The sequence below is a fragment of the Gilbertella persicaria genome (genome assembly GCF_025201335.1).
Source record: "Gilbertella persicaria strain CBS 190.32 chromosome Unknown B0P05scaffold_77, whole genome shotgun sequence".
NCBI classification, from domain to species: Eukaryota; Fungi; Mucoromycota; class Mucoromycetes; order Mucorales; family Choanephoraceae; genus Gilbertella; species Gilbertella persicaria.
The window spans coordinates 1-18713 of NW_026252038.1; the positions used below are offsets into that span (position 1 = coordinate 1).

Sequence of the window (18713 nt, forward strand, 5' to 3'; positions counted from 1 at the left end):
AGAGAGTTGAGTATATACGCACAATTCCACAATGTCAGCCGTTAGATGCAGTTCTGCATCGTAAGCATTGTCATATTCATGTTGAGAAAAAATAATTAAATATGTATAAGACACAAAGGGCTCACTCTTATTTCATCATTAAATAAGGAGTGTCGAGATTGATTAACAAAAAGGAAACTTAAGACAGGGGCCTAAGCTAAAGAGACACAGGATACATCCAATTAGAATAAGAGTTGACTTTTTATGATGTGGCATTGTTTCTTTGTTACGTGCATGGGCTAGGTTAAACTTATTAATGAATGTTATTTGTAATCATATTATGTCCTTGTTTGAATGGAGGCAGGTGATAAAGCAAGACATGGAGAGCACAGATAAGGCATAGAGAGATAGCTTAATTAGGAATTAAACCTGTACAGCTTTTGAAGTAGGGTAACTATAGGTGCGCCTGCCTTGCGCGCCCCTATGGCTTAGATATTAAGTGAAGTGGCTTATAAGGACGTCTTCTTTTTTGGTCATGCTAGGTTATGCTCCTCCACTAAGCCTAACGAAAACAAACCAAGACGGAATGTATCAAGGCTTACTCTTGTAGGAGAAGCACAACCAGACTTCACTTCACATATAGAATTAATAATGTTAGCTCCTTCATCAACTTCATAGTCAGGGCAACAAGCTGCTAAAGAATGAGAGAAGGAGGACAAAGCATTGTCAAATCTATTCAATACCAGTCAGCATATGTCTTGGATTAAGCTGTTGTTTACATGACTAATTGATTCTACTTACTTATGTGGATCGTAATGTTTATTCTTCTTAAAAACGGAGCTCCACACTGACTCCAGGATGTCTTCAGCCTTTTTCTCGCCTATGTTCTTCTTCTTCACTGTCATTTTGTTGATTCTGTTCCAGATAGGTAAGTATTCTTTTTTACCTTCAAGCCAGATACTTACAAGTTTGACAGAGCCTGAATTGTGCGTCGAGAAGCCCCTTCTACTCTTTTGGTGATGCCGCTGATGCTGTCCCTCAGCTTTTCTTCATCATCATCCTTGAAGTCCTAAATAAAATAATTTAAACATGTCGTATAGTTATTTAAAATATTTTACTTACATCGGCTATATCTTTCAAATCGAGTGTGATAGTCGAGTTTAGCCTCAAAGACTTACCAGAAATAGTCAGTCGAAAGTAACAGCGCAGCGCCTCCAAGACACCAATGTCACAGCAGACGCCAAGTTCAGCATCAATTGATGTGCTGAGCTTGGTAATCCAATGGATGGCTCTATAGATGAAATGAAATAAGTAATAATAAGCATATAATTATATGTCAATATCTACAGGAGCTTGTTTATGTTGCTGATGAAGCCATCCTTTGGATTGCTTAACAGAGCCAATGATTGTCTTCGGAACTTGGCTGTTGAAGCTAAGATATCATGGCTGTTGAACACAAATTCTTGTTGTTTATGCTGGCTAATGTTGAAATTAGTCAACCTGTTTGAGATAACATCGTCACTTCCTGAGCTCTGGCAAAAAGGTTTCTTTGTCCACTTTCCAAGAAGCATTGGCTCGTATGAAGTTCAAATCGTGTCTCACAGCAAAGAAGCATGCCCTAAAGCCTAAGCATAAAGCTGATCGTTTGCAGTAGGCCAAAGAAAGACAAAAATGGACCAAAGATGACAGGGGTAAGGTGATTTGGTCTGATGAGGCCAAGTTCACCCTAAAGAGTGCTAGTTTGGACATTAGTTGTCAGAAAGGATGGAGAAAGATATGAGGAGAGGCACATAAAGGGTACACACAGATTTGGATTGGGTTTTCTAATAGTTTAGGGATGCTTCCATACAAATGGTGTTGGCCCTTTAGTGGCCCAAATTAGATCAATCAATCAAAAGGTGTATGTCTAATGTTTGGCGGACTATTATCTTTCCTGGCGTTGTATTATAGGTAGGTGTAACAACTCGATAATTATAGAATAAACAAAGCTGTGATGAGTCTCTGAGTATCCTTTCTATTAGAAAGTGGAAAAAAGAGCTCATGAGGAAAAGATTTTTATCAGTTATCAATTTGGTCGAAGTAGTAAACAAGTGTGAGAGGTAATCTCATACGTATACTTCAGAGTATTAGCATAGCCAAATACGACAGCCAGGCTTTGCCCAGCAAAAAGTTGGTGACCGTGCGAAAAGTAGATGGTAACCATAACCATCATCTCACAAGCGATGCTCGTACATATCGGATACATCGAAAGCCAACTGCTGATATCTATGAAGAAGCCGTTTCTTTGTTGCAGTATAGTGAGGTAATTTTTTGAACTTATATTCAAGTGGTATTCATAACTAATTATGACTTTGTTGATTTGTTAAAAGATGTTGAATGCCAAAGGCGTCAATTATATCACTAGAAGTGATCCCAAAAATCTGCAGCAAATGAATCGCATGAGTTCTGATACGACTTCATTCATGACGCATCTTCAACGCAAGCAGTATAATGTGCGTTTTACTATAAAAAAGACTAACTGCTACCTTCCTCATTAATGACCACGCCATTGAGGAGCTTCGTAGATTTCCGGAATCAATTGTTGTGGATGCTACCTATGAGAGTAATTGCCACTTGTACGCTTTGCTTAACTTTGTAGTTGCTGGCACTGCCTCTAGCAAAGAAAGACCAGATCAATCGACAATAATCCCTGTTGCCAGTGCTTAGATTGAAAGGGAGACAAAGTCCAACTACAAGTGGATTTTGTCTCAATTAAGAGAGATGGTATAGCCAGTGAATCGTAGTCTCAAACAGTTTGAACTACCAAGTGTTTTCACTACAGATAATGATGCTGCTTTGAAATGGAAGAAGTGTTCCCTGAATCTGCTCATTTGTTGTGTTGTATTCACATTGAAAGACACTTTCGGGAGCGATCTCTTAAAGAAATCAATCCTAAATTTGCAGGCAAGAAGAAGCCTCAAATGTTATCTACGCTTTGCTTATGTAAGATTTTGTAATATCTGTCGTATAGCGGATGAGCGTGATCAGTACGAAGCAGAGCATAGAAGATTGATTCTTGATATCGCTCGTGGATGCACCACAAAAGAGTCATACGAAGATGCGAAGAAGTTATACATTAACTTTCTCAATCGTGATGGGCTTTTTTGTTAACAAAAAAGCCTGCATTGACTATTTTTACCTGTAAGTTTGGTTATTGGTTTGGTTATTGGTTTGGTTATTAATGACTTGAAACCCATTTTTTAAATTCTTGGGAATAGTATGATACAATCCGAAGTACAATGGGGTAGTTATTATACCAATGCTCATCCTCATATGAATAACCGGTCTATAAACCGTGTTGAAGGTACACATGCTGTCACGAAACAAAGCATTGGTTCTTCCAAAGGCAAAATGGGCCCTGTCACTGACAAGATCGCCCACTGGTACAAAATGAGAGTAAGGCCAAACATAACGCTTTTTTGTTTTGTTTAGCTAATCTTAATTTCAAAAGAATGATTACCGCAACTTGCAAATGGAGCATGAAAGCCTTCCTGTGCCTGTCTCTGTTCTTACGAGCGAAGTTGAGCACTTGTTGAAGCCATTACAAGGTAAAATCACCAATTTTGCGCTCATCAAGGTCAACAACCAGCTTGTAAAAGGCTTAAAAGAGAAGCAAGGCCAGCTGAGCTCTACTTGCTCTTGCTTTGTCAAGGTTTGGTGGTTACCTTGGTAGACATCGGCCCTGAAGTCTGGTCTTGTCTTATCTGTTTGGATATCAAGAGGCAGTAACCCGATTTGAACTAGTAAAACATAAAGGTTGAGTCCCTAGGTTTAGTAGAGGGAAGACATAGACATGCAAGAAATGATTCTCTATAATCACAGGCTCCCGGAAAAAAGGCACGAAAGGAACCCTAGTTTATATGGTTAAATAGATGAACAAGAAATGTTTTTTTAAAGCACTAATAACCTTCTGTACAACTGGATCTTTGGTCTTAGATCTCACTGATCCAAGGTCATCATCGCATATTTCTTTGTCCCGATGACTTTACACAGCCTGAGAGTACATTTCAGATTATGTTTGTATCTAAAGTAACAAGTTATACTTGCAATCAAGCATTTCCTGATCTCTCTTTTTTAAGCGAAGGGAGAATTGTAATTCATTTTCGGAAATGGATGTTCATATCTACTGCGTTCTCCTTGTGGCTTGTATTTAAAACTCCCTCTCTACTTGTCCTCTTTTAGCTTTCTTTATGGACTATACACTAGAGAAAAAGTTAAGACCTCTTTATGGTATGTCAAGACGTGTTTACTTGTCAGTACTGACCATGGTATAGAGGCACTCGACGAAGGACAAAATAAAATTGCCCTTCAGCACTGTACTAAACTTTTGAAAAAGAATCCAGATTGGCCTTTAGTTAAAGTAAAGAGCTATTGTCTTTATATATAAAACTCAACTATTGATAGGCTTTAAAAGCTCTCGTGCTTGTCCGTACAGGCAAGGAACAAGAAGCTTTTGAATTATGTGAGCAAGTTAAAAAAGTAGTTCCTACAGACGAAGCAACGCTTCAAGCTGTTACTATGTCTTTAAAAGAACTCGGCAAACGTAAAGTATATGAATTGAAGACAAAATTATTCAATATCTCGGTATAGATGCTATGATTGTCGAACTTTATGAAAATGCAGCCAATATTCAACCTAAAAATGAAGAATTTGCTAACCATTGGTTTATGGCCATGGTACGCAACAATGACTACAAGGGCCAACAAGCTGCTGCTGTCAAATTACACCGTGTATTTAAGCAAAACAAGTATTTGTTCTGGGCTATCATGTCACTCGCTCTTCAGGGCGCTACCAACACACTATCCTATGTGTTAGCTGAACGTATGATGGCAAAAGCATTAGAGGAAAATCGTCTTGATCAAGTAGAACATATGCGTCTCTATCTATTGATTTTGATGGATCAGAAAAAAAACCAGGAAGCACTCAAGTTATTGATGGAAACCGAATTGGGTAAAACAGCCCTCAAAGATCCCGAAGTATGCCAGATTAAGTCTGAGCTGTTACGTGAAAATCAACGTTGGGAACAAGTATTGGAGATGAGTGCAGAAGCCTTGAAAGAAAATACAGATGATTGGTTCCATTGGTTAGCTTACTTTGAAGCTGTAGATGCATTAAAAGAAAACGATCAGGTTATCCAAGACGCACATACATTAGTAGCCAATTTGCAACAAGTCGAACTGAATAATAAGGTCCTGAAGCGTGGACCCTTTTTGGCTCAATTGGATTTGGATCACCGCTTGTTAAAGATGGGTAAACAAGGCAAGTAGCACACAAGTAATGTAGCATCATTCGAATCTCTGTTTCTATAGACGAAAGCGTGGCATTAGATCACATTGTTTCTTATTTTGAACGTTTTGGATCCAAGAATTGTGCTTTTGAAGACCTCCATGCCTACATCTTGTTCTTAAAGTCTGATAATGAAAAGAGCAAGGCATTTATTGAACGCCTTGAACAAACTGTTCAACAGGTATCTGACAAGTCAGGTCAAATCAGAAATGTGCACAAAAAAGCCAATATTCGCAAAATGGAACGCTTCTTGGGTCTCCATCTTGCAAAGGATGTGGAAGTAGCCATGTTAATCGTCAATGACCTAGTCAAGTTATATCAAGAGGCTTTACCATTAGGTGAAGGACTTGAAAAGACAGAAGTACAATATGGCGATGAATTTGTGATCTTGGCTGCCCATATTTTGTTGGATTTATATTATCAACATCAACAGTTTGTGTTCTTGTTGCAGGCAACAGCACTTTTGGAAGTTGCTTTGGTCAAGAGTGTCTATAACTTTCAGATCAAACTACTTCTTGTGCGCATGTATACCATGATGGGTGTTTATAAGCGCCCTTTTGAGATTTATCGTACAATGGAAATTAAGCAAATTCAGTTTGATACCATGATGTAAGTTATTATTTTGTTTTAGAATATGCTAACAAGAGTGCACTAGTCATTATTTTACTGATAGATACGCATCTCTTGGTTGTGTGAGTGAGCTTGAAACATTGTTTTATGACTCTTTGTCTATTTACAAAAGCAATGAAGTAGAGGTACTACGAAAAAAAAAGAGATATGGAAAAAGGGAATCATTCAATTGACATGTTAATAGACACCAGAAATGCTAGTCAAAGCATATCAATATGGCACTTATTCCAAGGTAATACACAATGCATGGAATGATCCTATACTTAAGTTTATTAGATTCAAGAATTCATTGAGTTCCGTCGTCGCCTTGATACTTCTTTGCAACATGCCATTACTCGCGTTGAACTATTGCGTTCGGACTTTGTACACTCTTCTTTCCAAACCAAATATGCAGTTCAATTCTTCCAGGAACAAGATGTATCTCAGCTCATCTTAGACAACAATGCATTCTCTGATAACCGAGACATGAAGGTGTTTATTAATTACAATACTACTGGACAACCTACAGCTGAAACACTCTCTAAGCCTGCCCAAAGCACAGACGGTACATGGGTTCAAGTCATGTCTTTTATCTTGACAATCTTGAGCGTGATGTGTGAAACCAAAGAATCCGGTAGAGACTTGACTAGTTTAGCTGATCAATTCAAGGCCTTGCTGGCACAAGAGGATATCAAGCAACACTTAACAGAATCTGAGTTCTGGTTGAGTCGATATGTGTCTGAATTAACAGATGCTTTATTGCTCATCAAACAAAACCAAGATGCAAAAGACAAATTGACACAGGCTATTGTCATTTTGAAAGATCAATGTAAGTTGCTATTTGTGTCATATTCTTTTTCTAACTTTCCCCCTTTCTTCTTATTAGTAAGCAAAGTCAATGCTTTCTCCGAAAAAACATTATCTTGGAACACTTTTCATCAAATTTCGACATCTTTGGAGGTAAGAGAGAGAGAGAGGAATATATATATGTGTGTGTATTTACTGTTCATATAGGCCTTTAATTATGGCTCCGTTATTATTGAGATGATCAGCCGTGCTTTAGGCCTTGGCAACAAAGAAGCCAAACGAAAAGCAACCGAAAAAGCAGGTTCAGACTCTCTCGTAAGTAATTTCCCAAGAAAAAGAATGTTTGTTTATATCTTTTCTAGATGGCCAGCTATGTTGAACTTCAAGCTCAAGTCAAGACATCTTTACAACAAATCCAAACCATTGCTCGAAATGGTAAAGACTTGTTCAGAGCTCAATTACAAAAGAAATTATACAAAGATTTAGTGGATGCTCAACACCCCATCACCACTCTCAAGTCTACAAAGGAGTACCAAAATGTAGCTGTTGTTCATATCAAGACAATGATTGCAAGTTGGAGTTTGTCTGTGGCACAATTGTCTGAAGAAATTGATAGAAGAATGCAAAAATTGTAATCCATAGAATAAAGTGATTGCTGTGATTATGATTATTATTACATGTTAAATGTGGTATTGAGATAAAGTGTACAATATAATACAAAAATTATGAACAGTGCATACAACATTGATCCATATACTTGATGTCGTTTCTGTTCCCCCACCAAGTAGGGAAGTCGTAGGAAATACCATTGGCACCACCGTACAAGGCCATAGAGATGAAGAAGACCATGAGTGAAGTACCTGAATCTAAGGCAGCAGATATTAAGTAATTATGCTTGGCAAACCAGGCACTATAACGACGCTTAATGTAGCCTTGAGAAACCAAGACAATGATAAAAGAAACCATGATCCAAGAAGTATTACTACCGGGCATGAGAGAGAAACCATGTAAGATCATGGGTACATTGATATAATTGAAACCAGCATTAGGCCATTTCTTGTGCAGTAAATAACCAGGAACAGGTAAGACAAAACCAATGATGAAGGCCCATAAAAAGATGTAGTATTCAGTACCTGGACCAAACATAGCCATAGGACCAATAGCACCCCCTAATACATGGATAAGTATACACTATTTTTTATACAACTATTATACATACAGGTGATGGCTGCAGAATTGATTTGTTGAGGTGAACTACCACTCCAGAATTGACTACCTGTTTGCAAAAGAACATCACGTTTTGATGTAGTGATACTGTTGTTCACGATATAGTTGAAGATACAACCAATCACTGTACCGAGAACTTGGTATAAAAATGTCATTCGTGGAGGAACTTTGAGGTAGTGACCGATCTTCAAATCTTGGGCCAAAATACCAGCTTGGTTCTTGGTGGTATAACCCAAGGTCTTGAAGTACATGTTGGCAATGGGATATCCAGGCAACACAAAACCACAAACCATTTCAGTAACTACGTTCAAACCAAAGCCATAGCCTGTAACAGCAGCAATCATATTGAGCGGTAAAGACAAAATACTAGCTAATACAATAGCAAAAATAACCCCCCTATTAGAGGAACGAGTAAATAAATCGCATCCATCGAGTTTCTTTCTGTTTTTCAACTTACCACCAAGGCAATTGACTTTTATTGGCATAAGCAATACCAATGTTGAGACCAATACCGGCAATATAAATGAGACCATACCACCAGTCAGGGACCTATAATACAATTAATATGCATATATATAGATACACTGAATATTACCTCAGAATAAGCTCTCATTAACTTCATATGAATATCTTCAGATTCAGTTTGAGCCTTGAAAGAGTTCTTTGTGTTGCGGAAAGCAGCGACGATTTCTTTACCATAGAAGAGAGCAACATGAGTAATAGTGGCAGTAATACCAAAATTGATGACAACATAGTTCAAAGCGTTAACCATAGTGAAATGAGGTCTGCCTACTTGTTCCAATAGTGTTTCGTTCAAAGAATTATCGGCGTTCAATACATCTTTTTGAGGGTATGTATTGACTGTACCATTTTCATGGAGTTGGTAAAGTGAAAGCGATAAAAAGGGAAACTTTTGTGCGTCCCATACGTTGTAATAATAACAAATAGGAGCAATGATCCAAAGCAACAAGACACCAAAATAGACGTTCAATTGAATCCAGAGAGGAATGACTAAAGGTGTGTAGTTTGATAACAAGTTCCAGTCAAAACTGAATTGGAAGATACCCAATCCTTCGTTTGTTCCAAGACCACCAAAAAGACGTTGAACCCAGGCGCTGTCATTTCTAGCAAGACAGACGATAGAAATACCACCCAACATGGGAAACATATATTGAGGAATGAATTCATATACAAAAACAGCACTGAAAATAATGAAAAAGAACTTTGTACGCCATTTGGATTCTTGCTTATCAGCATTGAATGTCTTGAGTAAAGAAACAACGGGTAAAGTTGTAGGCCAGGTCATGTTGGGCGCATATACCAAGAATTTGCGAAGATTGCCAGCAATCCCGTAACCAACCATTTGTGAGCCAAGCAAAAGGAAGATCTGACCGGCTGCACCAGGGGTATCAGTGTAATAAAGTTGCTGAGCAGATAAGATATAAGTTGCATAAGCACTTGCATTGGCAGCAGAAACTGCTACATAGATACAAGTGTGTTCTTTGACATTGAATGGTCCAGGATTTAACCAACCCCCCTGAGGAAGTACACGAGCCCATGTTGTGCATACAAGATATGCAATAATTAACATGAATGTGTTTGTCAGAGGAATACCCACAGGCTTGAATGACATGACTTGATGGACAGACGCACTCAATGCGGCAAGAATCTAATAATTACAAGTTAATTGAGCTGTTTTCATTCAACACACACTTACACAACCAACAATTACGGAACGAAAGGTTGCGGCCCTTAATGTGGGATCATCATCCGTAATAGCCACATCGTTAATGATGGCCATATCGAGATCTTCTTCATTCTTATAAGAGAATATATTCTCATCACTGGATTTGCTTTCTTGGTCTAGGTTTTTCTCTCTGTAATCTTTGACCCAAGCGTCTTCTTTGTGATCTGATTCTGTCACAACTTTTTCAGAGATTTGTTGTGTCATAGTCAATCGTTGATTAAACAAACAAGTAAAATAGGAGCTTTTTTATACAAACAAAAACAGAGAGAAAAGAAAAAAGTGAGATAAACCTGTCAGCTTGTATCATTTAGAACTGCTTGATTTGTGTACTACCTGCCTGGTTGGATGGCGTCATGTGCCAGTGTTTTGATTGCTTCACTTTTTAAAAACAGAATTAAAAATTCTAACTGGAGCCTTAACAGCTACACAAAAATGGTATTATTGTCTTGCTCTCAACTCATTTTTTGTTAATATTGTGCAATTTCTTCATTTTTAAGAAAATTTTGTCAGATGTTGTAGTTGTTGAGATAAGATAAAATATCTTGGCTTTTCTTTTTTTCTTTTATCATTCACATACACATGTATATACCACATTATTTGATGATAGTAGAGTTGTACTGAATTGCAGCCATGCCTTTCTTCATTCAAATTATTCAGGCTCTTTATCGGGATCATTCACCTCTAATTCCGATGCTACACGAATTCAGAATCGTGCATAATCTGTGCACATCTGGCCCGTATATGGACAAAGAAGATACTCGTCATTGCGCTTGGCTTTCTTTACCTCAAATCATCACTGATCGCCAAACTTGTTCGTGTGCTTAATATGACAGAAACGAAATCATGATATTGCTGACTAAAAGAAACATTGATCGTTGCATCACCTTTTTTTTTAAGCTCATCGTTTTTTGGAATCTATTTTAGAAAAATTTTTTCTCTTGGTTTCAGTATAATAAATCAGGTACGACATTTGATTCGTCCATCCTTTGTTTTAACAAATTCTTAATTGAGAATTAAAACAAAAGTCAGAATCCCTCAGTTGGTCCTGATTCGGCTTCAAGGGTGATGTTGTTTTCAGAGTTGGCAATTGAATTTGCAACGGCTGTACTAATAGCTTCTTGTGCTACTGGCTTGTAGCAATATCTTTCAAATGTATTGTGATTTAAACTCGAATTCCCATGTTCCTTTTCTTGTTGTATAGAAAACCCATTTTGTACTCCTTTTGTGCTCGAAGCTGACCTCATTGAGTGTACTTTGAAGATTCTTGTATCAATTCTTGCCTTGGTCATTTCTTATTTTACCCAGTTTGCGGAGATCAGCTTGTTTTTCTTATAACTGATATATCCAAGTAACAAATTGTGGTCTTCTGGTAGATTTTGTCTTAATGCTGTTGTCTTCTTCAAAAATATCTCGAAAGTCTGTACAGGACATACATCTTCATCATTCATTAACCCTAGCTTTCTAGTTTTTTTTTGTGCTTCCTTCGGTTGTCTGACATGCATCATCACACCTGTGGTCCCTTGGTCGTTATGTTGTAAATGTATATATCTATGTTGTAGACGTCCTATGTCTGATCTTGGTCTCCGCATGGTAGCTATACACAGTAGTAATATTGTATTTATCTGAAGGCCTTCTAAGTTGAGTGTAGATGTATTTCTGCATGTCTTCTTTATATAGGTTGCACATATTGATAAATCCCACATGCTTGTTTGGGTTGCTCTTAGTAGTTTTTCTTGCTTTTTTTTAGGGCTACAGAAAATTCTCTAATGATTGGCTCTTCGGCTAAGGTTGGTTTATCCTTATGTATCTTGTTATAGACTGAGGCTATTGCTGACCTTAAGGTGCTTAAATGACTACTGTTATACCTTTGATGTGCTACTAGAAAATTTGCCACATTGACTGGGTTGTATGTTTATGGGTCTGATATCGGTTGTTGTCTACCACACTAGTCTACCCATTTCCTCCAACCGTTGTCGTATGCCTTTTTTGTTGAATCTCGTACGTGATCTTCTAAATACTGTATTATATCTCCGGTAAGGCCAGTGTCTTCCTCTTGTTCCTGAAGATAGCCAAGCGACTGGCTTCTAATTTCTGTTCAGTTTCATTATCATTGATTGTTATAAATATCGTTGTTGTAGCAACATCGGAAATCAGTGTTGTGTTGGCCACCAAGGGGTGACTAGGATTGCTTTTTTTGTCCTCTTTTTCTTGATTTCTTGTTATATCCTGGGTATTAGCCTCCAATGTGGGTAAAGGTACATTCCCCTCTTTTTCCATCTTTGTTGGAATGCATATATTGCTGTTGCCTCTGGATCTAATCAGATGCTCCAACAACTTTTCAGTTGGTGATTGTGACATATTGAAAAGCATCTATTTTCATTGGATCCCATTTCCTTTATATCTTTTTGAACATCCATCTTGGTATAGTTGATTTGTATAGCGGTTTCTTGATTCTGCTCAACTTGTCTGCTGTATTGTTCTCTATGTTTGAACTGTGCTGGTATATTATATTCAATCTGTATTTGTTTGTTAATTCTTGTGCCTTGATCGCTAGGCCTTGAAGAAGTTCTGAATTGGTTTTCCCTTCTTTTGCCGTATATTTCAACGCCTTTATGTTAACGACGGCCCCATTCGATATCTCGAGATTTATGTAGAACCTCATCTCGATGTTAATGATCTCGGCACCAATGGTGTTGAATTCAAGGATTCGAAACTAAGAATAATTCCTTGCAAAGCCATAGATGACAATTGGAATATTACAAATGTCAAGTTATCCCACTTGCCAATGTTGCCTCGTTCTGAAGTCTTGGAAGGCTTAAAGGTCAGTCTATCTCCTTTTGGCCAAGTTATTGACGTCGGCATAATAACCGAACCTAATATTGGGTTTTTTATGGGATCCAGCTATGCTGTCATTGGTACTCCTAGACAGTCAGGCAAAGATCAAATCAAGTTTCAGGAGTTAGCCCACAACGTTCGTTGGCGGGAGGAAAAAGATGAGGTTTTTTATGCTACATGGAATAATATGTCCACTTGGTGTCGATATTGCTATCAGACTGGCCACACCAAATTCGAGTGTGAAAAATCGAAGGCACGAGTCATCTACTATCAATGTCATTTATTTGGTCATCGATCTTTTGAATGCCCCCGCAAAGCTCCCATGAATCCTTCAAAGAAGCGCAAGATTCCCGCACTTCAGAATCAGACTTCACAAAAAATGCCTCAACCTGCTTCCAAAGTGGACCAAATGGTCTCTTCAACAGAAGCATTAAAGTCTAAGTATGCTCCAAATGACAAACGTGCTTCTTTGACTAGAGCCAAGAAGGATATGAAAGCAAACGCCATCAAAGAAGGAAATGATAGTGATGATGCTATGTCTGAAGATGGCGAGAGTGACGAGGAAGGTTCAGACTATGTACCAAACGATGGTCATGATAGTGACAGTGACAGAGATGAATCTGAACAAGAAGAGAGCGTTTCAGCAATGGAGTTAGATGGAGTCAAGGGGGACGCCATGTTTGATTTAAAAGATTTATTACCTATGCAGGTGGATTGCAAACGGGCATTGGCTCAACAGATCCACCAAATACAACAAAGGTCTACTGAAGAAATATTGAGCGAGGCCGATCAAAACACTTTAGCTGAACTCAATCAACAATTGCTCCATTTAGAAGAAAGTATACATTCGAAGGGCCCCGCTGCAGGCCAGCAATAAGTATATTTCACTATCTCATCATGACTAAAGAACTCCAACTGCACTATGCGTCACTAAATGCAAACAGTTTAGTGAAAACGAATCAACCTAAAACACAAAAAGAATACATTCGATACTTAAGACTTTTAAAACTAGACATAATATGCTTTCAAGAAGCCCACTCGGATACACAATCCCGTATTGACACACTCGACATTCTCTTTCAACCAACACAATCCTTTTGGACCCAACATGTGGGAATCGTCTGCTTCTCTTCAGATTTTACTATCTCTGTTGTAGATACCTCACACTCCTTTTCTTCAGATCGATTTCAACTCTATAAGGTGGAACACCCCCAACAATTCTATACACTTTTCTATATTCTTAATTTGTACGCACCTGCGTCAAACAATTCCGAACGTCGATCCTTTTACTGTCAATTACACAATATGCTGAATGACTTCAGAATCATTATTTCCCTTGACCAATTGATCATCTCTGGAGATTTCAACTACTCTCATTTACGAATTGCTGATCTACCCTATGTTACCTATCCTCAATGGAGAGCTCGGCTAGAACAGTCCTTCACAAATGCTATGACTATTAATAATTTAGAGGACAGTCCCACGTTTCAAAGACGATCCAGGGATAGTTTCTGTTTCTCTACCATTGACTATATTTTTGTTGGCGAAGATATACGACAAGGGCTCACAAACTCCAATATCTCATCATTACCAGCTTCATGGTCAGACCACTACATATTGCAAGTTGAGTTTGTCCTAGGTATGTCAAAATTTGGACCAGGTATATGGCGAGGAAATCCGACTTTTGCTACACACAAAAGGTTACGCAATTCCATAGAGAAGCGTATCAACAAGCTGGTAGCACAATGGACTGATGATGATACACCTCAAGAACGGTGGGAGCAGGTCAAACTGACAACTAGAAAAGTTGTTAAATCGTATGCAATCAATCATAACAACTGGAGAGAACAGACACTTCGGCGCTTAGAAAAGAAACGCAATCGTATTTTACGAACGAAGCCGCTTCTAGCACTCAAGCTACAACTTCTTCCTCCCCTAGACACTCAGATTCAAATTGCTATCATCAAATATGGCATCCGGTAGCAGGAAAATGGTGAGACAAACATTCCTTTTCTGAAGCAGATACATAAAAAACGAACGCTACAGCAGTATATGTCTGGATTCAGAGACCTCAATGGCCCCCATCCTGAGATAGTAATTTCTGAAACGACAAGCATGAAGCGCATTGCTCAAGAATTTTACCAACGACTATACACTCCCGACACTGTCGCTCCTGAAGACATCAACAACTACTTAGGGCTAGTCAATTTCGAACGCAAACTTAACGAAGACGATACTGATCTCCTGCTTGAACCGATAACCATCAATATACTTCAGGAAAAGTCTAAACGCAGTCCAAAACAAAGTAGTCTAGGTAGCGATGGCCTAGGTTATGCGTATATACGCCTGCTTTTTGAACTTCCTGTTTTGGAGCCATTACTAGAACAACTGTACAACGATGCTCTTGTTCATGGTGTTGTTCCACCATCTTGGAAAGACATTCGAGTAAGACTGCTGCCAAAGAAGGGCGACCTCAACGATCTAAAGAACTGGAGACCTATCTCGCTAATCAACTGCGATGCAAAAATCTTTACAAGGCTATTGACCAAACGCTTCGGCCCAGTTATGCAAAAAATTATCAATCCTTATCAAACAGGATTTCTCAATGACAGATTTATTGGCGATAATGGAATGTTGGTGCATCTGATACTACAACAGGCAAGATGCCAAAACCATCCTGGTATCGGCTTACTTCTTGATCAAGAGAAGGCGTATGATCGAGTTCATGCCGGATATCTGACTCAGGTGCTACGTGCTTTTGGCTTTCCCCTTTCACTGATTGATAGCATTAGTAGTCTATTCTTTGATAATTCAGTGTATATTAATATTAATGGATTCTTCACGGAACCAGTCAATCAGAAGCAAGGTCTACGTCAGGGTGATCCTCTTTCACCAATACTGTTCAATCTTGCTTTGGAGCCACTATTATTGTCTATTCTTCAAGATCCATTGTACCAAGGTTATTCTTCTTCGAATTCCTCAAGCAACCAACAGATCAAATGCCTAGCATATGCGGACGACATCTGTGTCTTTGTCCACGACCAAAATGACTTTGTACGCCTTCAGATTCATTTGAACAATTACGCTAAGGTCTCTAATGCAATTTTCAATCAGCACAAGACCGAAGCATTTTCATTGAGTGGTGATACTGTGTCTTCCTGGTCAACACTGTTAAGGCAACACCGAATTGACACCTATTACTCCAAATCTTCACCAACTACCCTGAGGTATTTAGGTTTCTACATGCCGTATACTAGTACACAAAGAAATTTTGTTCAGGATATGCTACTTGACAAAGTACAAACACTGATTTACGTTTTCTCACAACGACGCTTGTCTCTTCGAGGATGTGCAATGATTGCAAATACTCTCATCCTGTCCCAACTATGGTTCTGTCTGCGGCTTTTCCACCCGACACAAGCATTTTTAGACCAAATACGGCGGTTGATATACAAGTTTGTCTGGCAAGAGAAATATCCCAAGGTATCTTTCGATCAATTATGTCTTCCCCGTCTACAGGGTGGCATTGGTCTTCTAAATCCTGCGCGCCAACATTTAGTACTCCAGATGAAATGGCTTTTTGCTCTTTTTGATCGAAACCAAGGTAACACGCTGCTGAAGAGTGCTTTAAGCCATCATCTACTATTTATGTCTACCAGCTCCTCCTTTCCTATTCTGCCTTTCTTTTCTCCAGTCTTGCGAAAACATGATATCTGCCATCAGTTCTCTATCATTTTTTTCATGTTTTAAGCATTTGACCATTTTGGAATTGACTTTAACCTACAGCATTTTCCTTTAATTAGGATGTTCTCTGACCTGCCCTATGACCATTGGCTCTATCGACATACAGAATTGCTTGCAATGATCTTCTTCAAGTTTGATGAAAACACACACCGGCTACGTCTACAAGTACGCACAGAGTATTCCAAGTTTCCCCTCTTATGCCGTTCGCTGTACAACGATATAATGATTCGACATTGCGTGCAGCTACAAACCTTTTTGATTCCTTATATCTATAATGAAGTGGAGCAAGTAAATGTTGAAGAAAACGATCAATCATTAGTGAGCCAATTGCATGACTCTCCTCTTTGGAGCCAATACACGTCCAAGGCTTACAGGATGCATAATTATTCCAGTGCTTCAAATACTCAATTGAATTTGCCATCTAAATTGCTGCGTCTGTTCTGGTCTTCCTCAATGTCTTTACCTTCCAGAACTTTGTGGTTCAGAGTTATCAATAAGAAACTGCCTACAGAAGCACAACTGTATAAAATCAATCGCGTTCCCAACAGTAATTGTCGCCTATGTTCTTCGAGTATTGACTCATCTGAACATTTCATTCTTTACTGTCCTTGGAAATGGACCATTTGGATTGAAGTCCTCACTTATTTCTATCCACAGATGTATTTTTCAGCTGATACGGTTTATCGCCTACTCTGTCTCGAATCCTGCCCTCCTTTCCTACTGCCTGACAGCCGTCTCTTTACGGTTCTATCTGTCTGCCAATGGAGAATATGGTCCGCTTACTGGCGTTTCGCCTTGGACAATCAACCCTTCAACCCTGAGTGGGTCATTTCCGACATTATTAGTCAGACTTTGATCTCACTACAACAACATTATTTGCTCGTAAACGCTTTTTGAGTCTCTCATTGACTAATTTTGTGCACTTTTTTTTCAGCTTATCCACGTTACACCCCTCTGTGATGTGTAATTTGATGCAATCAAAGTTCGTTACACACTGTAATCAGTACAAAAGAGGCTCATTTCAGCAGAAATTGGCTAGTAGACAGACACTCATACTTACATCATTCGATGCGCAAACGATAGACGAGCAAGACATACTATAATACTTGGTATTTTTGAGGCCCAAAGAGAGCAGACGAGGACAGGATAAACAATGAAAGATGCATACTAAGGGAGTGGTGGTAATTTAAATTCCGGCAATTCTTTTTTTCTGCTAATTTGTGGGACGATTCTTAATTGTAAAATATAAACAAAAGCAAATAATTATTTGTCAGTATGTGTTACATAGAATCTGTTAAAAATCATACCAACTGAGGATTTTTGGTTATAAGTAATAGTTAATGAGGATTGTGTAAAGAGGAAAAAAGAAGAGAAGGATGAGGGTGTAGTCTTTTAAGTAAAACAACGGATTCAAAGTCAATGACCATTTACTAATGTATTTGACAGGTTTAGGTTCACTGCCTTTTTTTTTCCATGAGGTGCTCTTGTATTCTCTATCCTTTTAGCTATACTAAAAGACGAAGCTCAGTGTTTCATTGCCGCCTTTGAGCCTTACTATGATTTAGATAACTTACAAGTCGCTTGCAAGTTATCGTGGCCGTATCTTCAGTATGTTCTTGCAATCAGTACCTGCGTATTTTATGATTCCATTAGTTTTGTTTTCTTTTTCTTAATTTTGACTGATGTGGAGTTAAACGTTAAAGCGAGTTATAAGTGATGTAAAAGAGCAGAAAAAAAGAATTGCCGGAATTTAAATTACCACCACTCCCTTAGTATGCATCTTTCATTGTTTATCCTGTCCTCGTCTGCTCTCTTTGGGCCTCAAAAATACCAAGTATTATAGTATGTCTTGCTCGTCTATCGTTTGCGCATCGAATGATGTAAGTATGAGTGTCTGTCTACTAGCCAATTTCTGCTGAAATGAGCCTCTTTTGTACTGATTACAGTGTGTAACGAACTTTGATTGCATCTTTGAAGCCAATGCTCAAATGGACTCGCTTTTTTTTATTTTCAAACTCGCTTTCTCTTCCTTGGAAGTAGAAATGGTCTTACCTGATTTTGGTTGGATCAAACCTACATTAGGTCATTCCAAATTTTTTTGATCGAGTTTTGTTTTTTTCATCTTCACATAAATTCCATTCAAGTGACAAACAATGGTACTGTTCGGTTTCTAGGTTCAAAAGAACATGTTCTGACTGAAAAAACGAACCATTTTGATAGTCTGGTTGTCGAGTAATGATCCATCAAAGAATAGTGCATTTAACCTGTGTTTTGGGCATTTTTGCTCTAGATGTTATATAAGATGCGTTGTCGATGGACTTCCAAAAATATATTATGTTACCTTGAGTGCCAAAGAACATAGAGAAATAGCAATATGAGCATTTTCTTATGTAGATGTGGGAATAAATAGACATAGAACATACAGGATAGCTGTGTGCAA

At 38.4% G+C, this 18713-nt stretch overlaps 6 protein-coding genes across 6 annotated transcripts; 4 read left to right on the plus strand and 2 right to left on the minus strand.

Moving 5' to 3' along the window:
- Nucleotides 1-414: 414 nt before the first annotated feature.
- On the minus strand, nucleotides 415-1728 carry B0P05DRAFT_642066 (uncharacterized protein; the record flags this gene model as incomplete). Its single annotated transcript, XM_051583794.1, has 6 exons — nucleotides 415-711; nucleotides 781-894; nucleotides 945-1048; nucleotides 1102-1270; nucleotides 1327-1458; nucleotides 1502-1728. 6 exons carry the CDS (start codon nucleotides 1726-1728, stop codon nucleotides 513-515), a joined length of 945 nt encoding a protein of 314 aa, XP_051429430.1. The 3' UTR covers nucleotides 415-512.
- A 291-nt stretch (nucleotides 1729-2019) lies between these two features.
- B0P05DRAFT_592376 (uncharacterized protein) lies at nucleotides 2020-2685 on the plus strand (the record flags this gene model as incomplete). The annotated part of the gene is made up of 4 exons (XM_051582980.1): nucleotides 2020-2058; nucleotides 2102-2281; nucleotides 2349-2471; nucleotides 2533-2685. 4 exons carry the CDS (start codon nucleotides 2020-2022, stop codon nucleotides 2683-2685), a joined length of 495 nt encoding a protein of 164 aa, XP_051429431.1.
- Nucleotides 2686-2819: 134 nt separating this feature from the next.
- On the plus strand, nucleotides 2820-3691 carry B0P05DRAFT_592377 (uncharacterized protein; the record flags this gene model as incomplete). The annotated part of the gene is made up of 4 exons (XM_051582981.1): nucleotides 2820-2961; nucleotides 2990-3086; nucleotides 3237-3414; nucleotides 3470-3691. The coding sequence occupies 4 exons, from the start codon at nucleotides 2820-2822 to the stop codon at nucleotides 3689-3691; spliced, it is 639 nt and encodes a 212-aa protein (XP_051429432.1).
- Nucleotides 3692-4204: 513 nt separating this feature from the next.
- Nucleotides 4205-7372, plus strand: B0P05DRAFT_564777 (N-acetyltransferase B complex non catalytic subunit-domain-containing protein). The gene is made up of 11 exons (XM_051580882.1): nucleotides 4205-4248; nucleotides 4293-4378; nucleotides 4423-4561; nucleotides 4609-5277; nucleotides 5328-5913; nucleotides 5960-6059; nucleotides 6119-6166; nucleotides 6211-6742; nucleotides 6800-6873; nucleotides 6928-7035; nucleotides 7083-7372. Exons 1-11 carry the CDS (start codon nucleotides 4209-4211, stop codon nucleotides 7353-7355), a joined length of 2655 nt encoding a protein of 884 aa, XP_051429433.1. The 5' UTR covers nucleotides 4205-4208; the 3' UTR covers nucleotides 7356-7372.
- Nucleotides 7373-7374: 2 nt separating this feature from the next.
- On the minus strand, nucleotides 7375-10037 carry B0P05DRAFT_500547 (OPT family small oligopeptide transporter). Its single transcript, XM_051575435.1, has 5 exons — nucleotides 9665-10037; nucleotides 8543-9616; nucleotides 8405-8496; nucleotides 7940-8343; nucleotides 7375-7889 (listed from the first exon to the last, which is right to left on the minus strand). The coding sequence occupies exons 1-5, from the start codon at nucleotides 9896-9898 to the stop codon at nucleotides 7444-7446; spliced, it is 2250 nt and encodes a 749-aa protein (XP_051429434.1). The 5' UTR covers nucleotides 9899-10037; the 3' UTR covers nucleotides 7375-7443.
- Nucleotides 10038-12308: 2271 nt separating this feature from the next.
- Nucleotides 12309-12602, plus strand: B0P05DRAFT_451237 (uncharacterized protein; the record flags this gene model as incomplete). Its single annotated transcript, XM_051573886.1, has 1 exon — nucleotides 12309-12602. A coding segment is annotated over one exon (294 nt), but the record flags the coding sequence as incomplete, so codon positions are not given.
- Nucleotides 12603-18713: the final 6111 nt, after the last annotated feature.